This window comes from Castor canadensis, chromosome 8 (genome assembly GCF_047511655.1).
Source record: "Castor canadensis chromosome 8, mCasCan1.hap1v2, whole genome shotgun sequence".
Taxonomy (NCBI): Eukaryota; Metazoa; Chordata; class Mammalia; order Rodentia; family Castoridae; genus Castor; species Castor canadensis.
This window is the reverse complement of record NC_133393.1, coordinates 26,880,471-26,882,123: the sequence shown is the minus strand read 5'-3', so window position 1 is coordinate 26,882,123 and position 1,653 is coordinate 26,880,471. Positions and strand designations below refer to the sequence as shown.

The window sequence follows — 1,653 nt, the reverse complement described above, 5'->3', positions numbered from 1 at the left end:
TATGACCACACTCAGGTTATCCATTTCTGAATAACTGCTAACTACTTTTTCAAAGTGAACGTTTAACGAATCACAATGATGACAAATTCATCTTGATATCAGTAGCTCTATGCTCAGGACACTGAGATAATCGATATATAGATACATTAAATACCACACATTCTTTTCCTATTGTTCTTTGGTTTCCTAAACAGAGCTAAACTTTGAATTTTCAAAGTGACCATGGTCAACTTGACCTTACAGAATGGATTCCTCCTCATGGGGTTTTCCAATGACCGTAAATTTCAGATTTTTTATGCACTGCTCTTTTTGGTGGCATACCTGCTGGCTGTAACAGGCAATCTCCTCATTATCACCATCATTACCTTGGACCATCATCTGCATTCTCCCATGTATTACTTCCTGAAGCATCTCTCTCTTCTGGACCTCTGCTTCATCTCTGTCACAGTCCCCCAGTCCATTGCAAACTCGCTTTTGGGCAATGATTATATTTCCCTCAGTCAGTGTATTCTTCAGGTTTTCTTCTTCATCGCTCTGGCTTCATCCGAAGTGGCCATCCTGACAGTGATGTCTTATGACAGGTATGCAGCCATCTGTCGACCACTGCAATATGAGACCATTATGAATCCCAGAGCTTGCAGCCATTCTGTGATAGCTGTGTGGAGTGCAGGGGGCCTCTCTGGGCTCATGCACACAGCCATTAACTTCTCAATTCCGCTTTGTGGGGAGAGAGTTATTCACCAATTCTTCTGTGATATTCCTCAAATGCTAAAACTAGCCTGTTCTTATGAGTTCAGTAGAGAGATTGCAGTGGCTGCATTTACAACCTCCTCAGCATTCATCTGTTTGATCTCCATCATGCTCTCCTACATTCGCATATTTTCAACAGTGCTGAGAATACCATCAGCTGAGGGCCGAACCAAGGTCTTCTCCACTTGCCTGCCACACTTATTCGTAGTCACCTTCTTCCTCTCAGCTGCAGGCTTTGAGTTTCTAAGACCCCCTTCTGGTTCCCCTTCAGCCATGGACCTTATGTTCTCCATATTCTACACGGTGATCCCTCCAACACTCAACCCAGTCATCTATAGCTTGCGAAATGAAGCCATGAAGGCAGCTCTGAGGAAGGTCCTGTCTAAAGAAGAATTTGCTCACAGAAAGATGCATTTAAAAGCCATGTTTAAACTCTAAAAGACATACAAATTAAAAGCATTGTTACTATGCTCCATATTGGAAGAGTCTGATTTCTTCTTATTCCAAGTTTCGTATTCTTTATGCTCTCAAATATAACTCTGAAAAAATGTAAATTGTCTTGCTTCTAATAGCTTTCTTTTAAACAGTCAAGTGCTATTTTAATGCATCTTTTTTAAAAGCCTTTGAAATAACAGAGAAAAGTTAATTAGCTTGTGGCATAGCCAGAATAATTTATAGCTGGTTTTAACAATTACATCCCAGACTGCTATTGGGTAAGCCAACATCATTTACATGATAGTGTGTCATTGGTATATGTATGTAATTTCCAGAGCAGGGAGACTCTAGAACAGGGTGCTCTGGGCTCTACCCAAGAAAAGTTTATCCTTTTATGGCTCTAAAGTTGGATATTTCTGAATTTACCCTTGTCTCAGTTCTCTCACTGGTACCCTCCCCTGCCTTTCC

The 1,653-nt window shown here is 41.0% G+C and overlaps 1 protein-coding gene across 1 annotated transcript; it reads left to right on the top strand.

Annotated features, from left to right (window-relative positions):
- The first annotated feature begins 222 nt into the window (after positions 1–222).
- On the top strand, positions 223–1,188 carry LOC109675079 (olfactory receptor 14J1). The gene has a single exon (XM_020151893.1). It carries the CDS (start codon positions 223–225, stop codon positions 1,186–1,188), a length of 966 nt encoding a protein of 321 aa, XP_020007482.1.
- Positions 1,189–1,653: the final 465 nt, after the last annotated feature.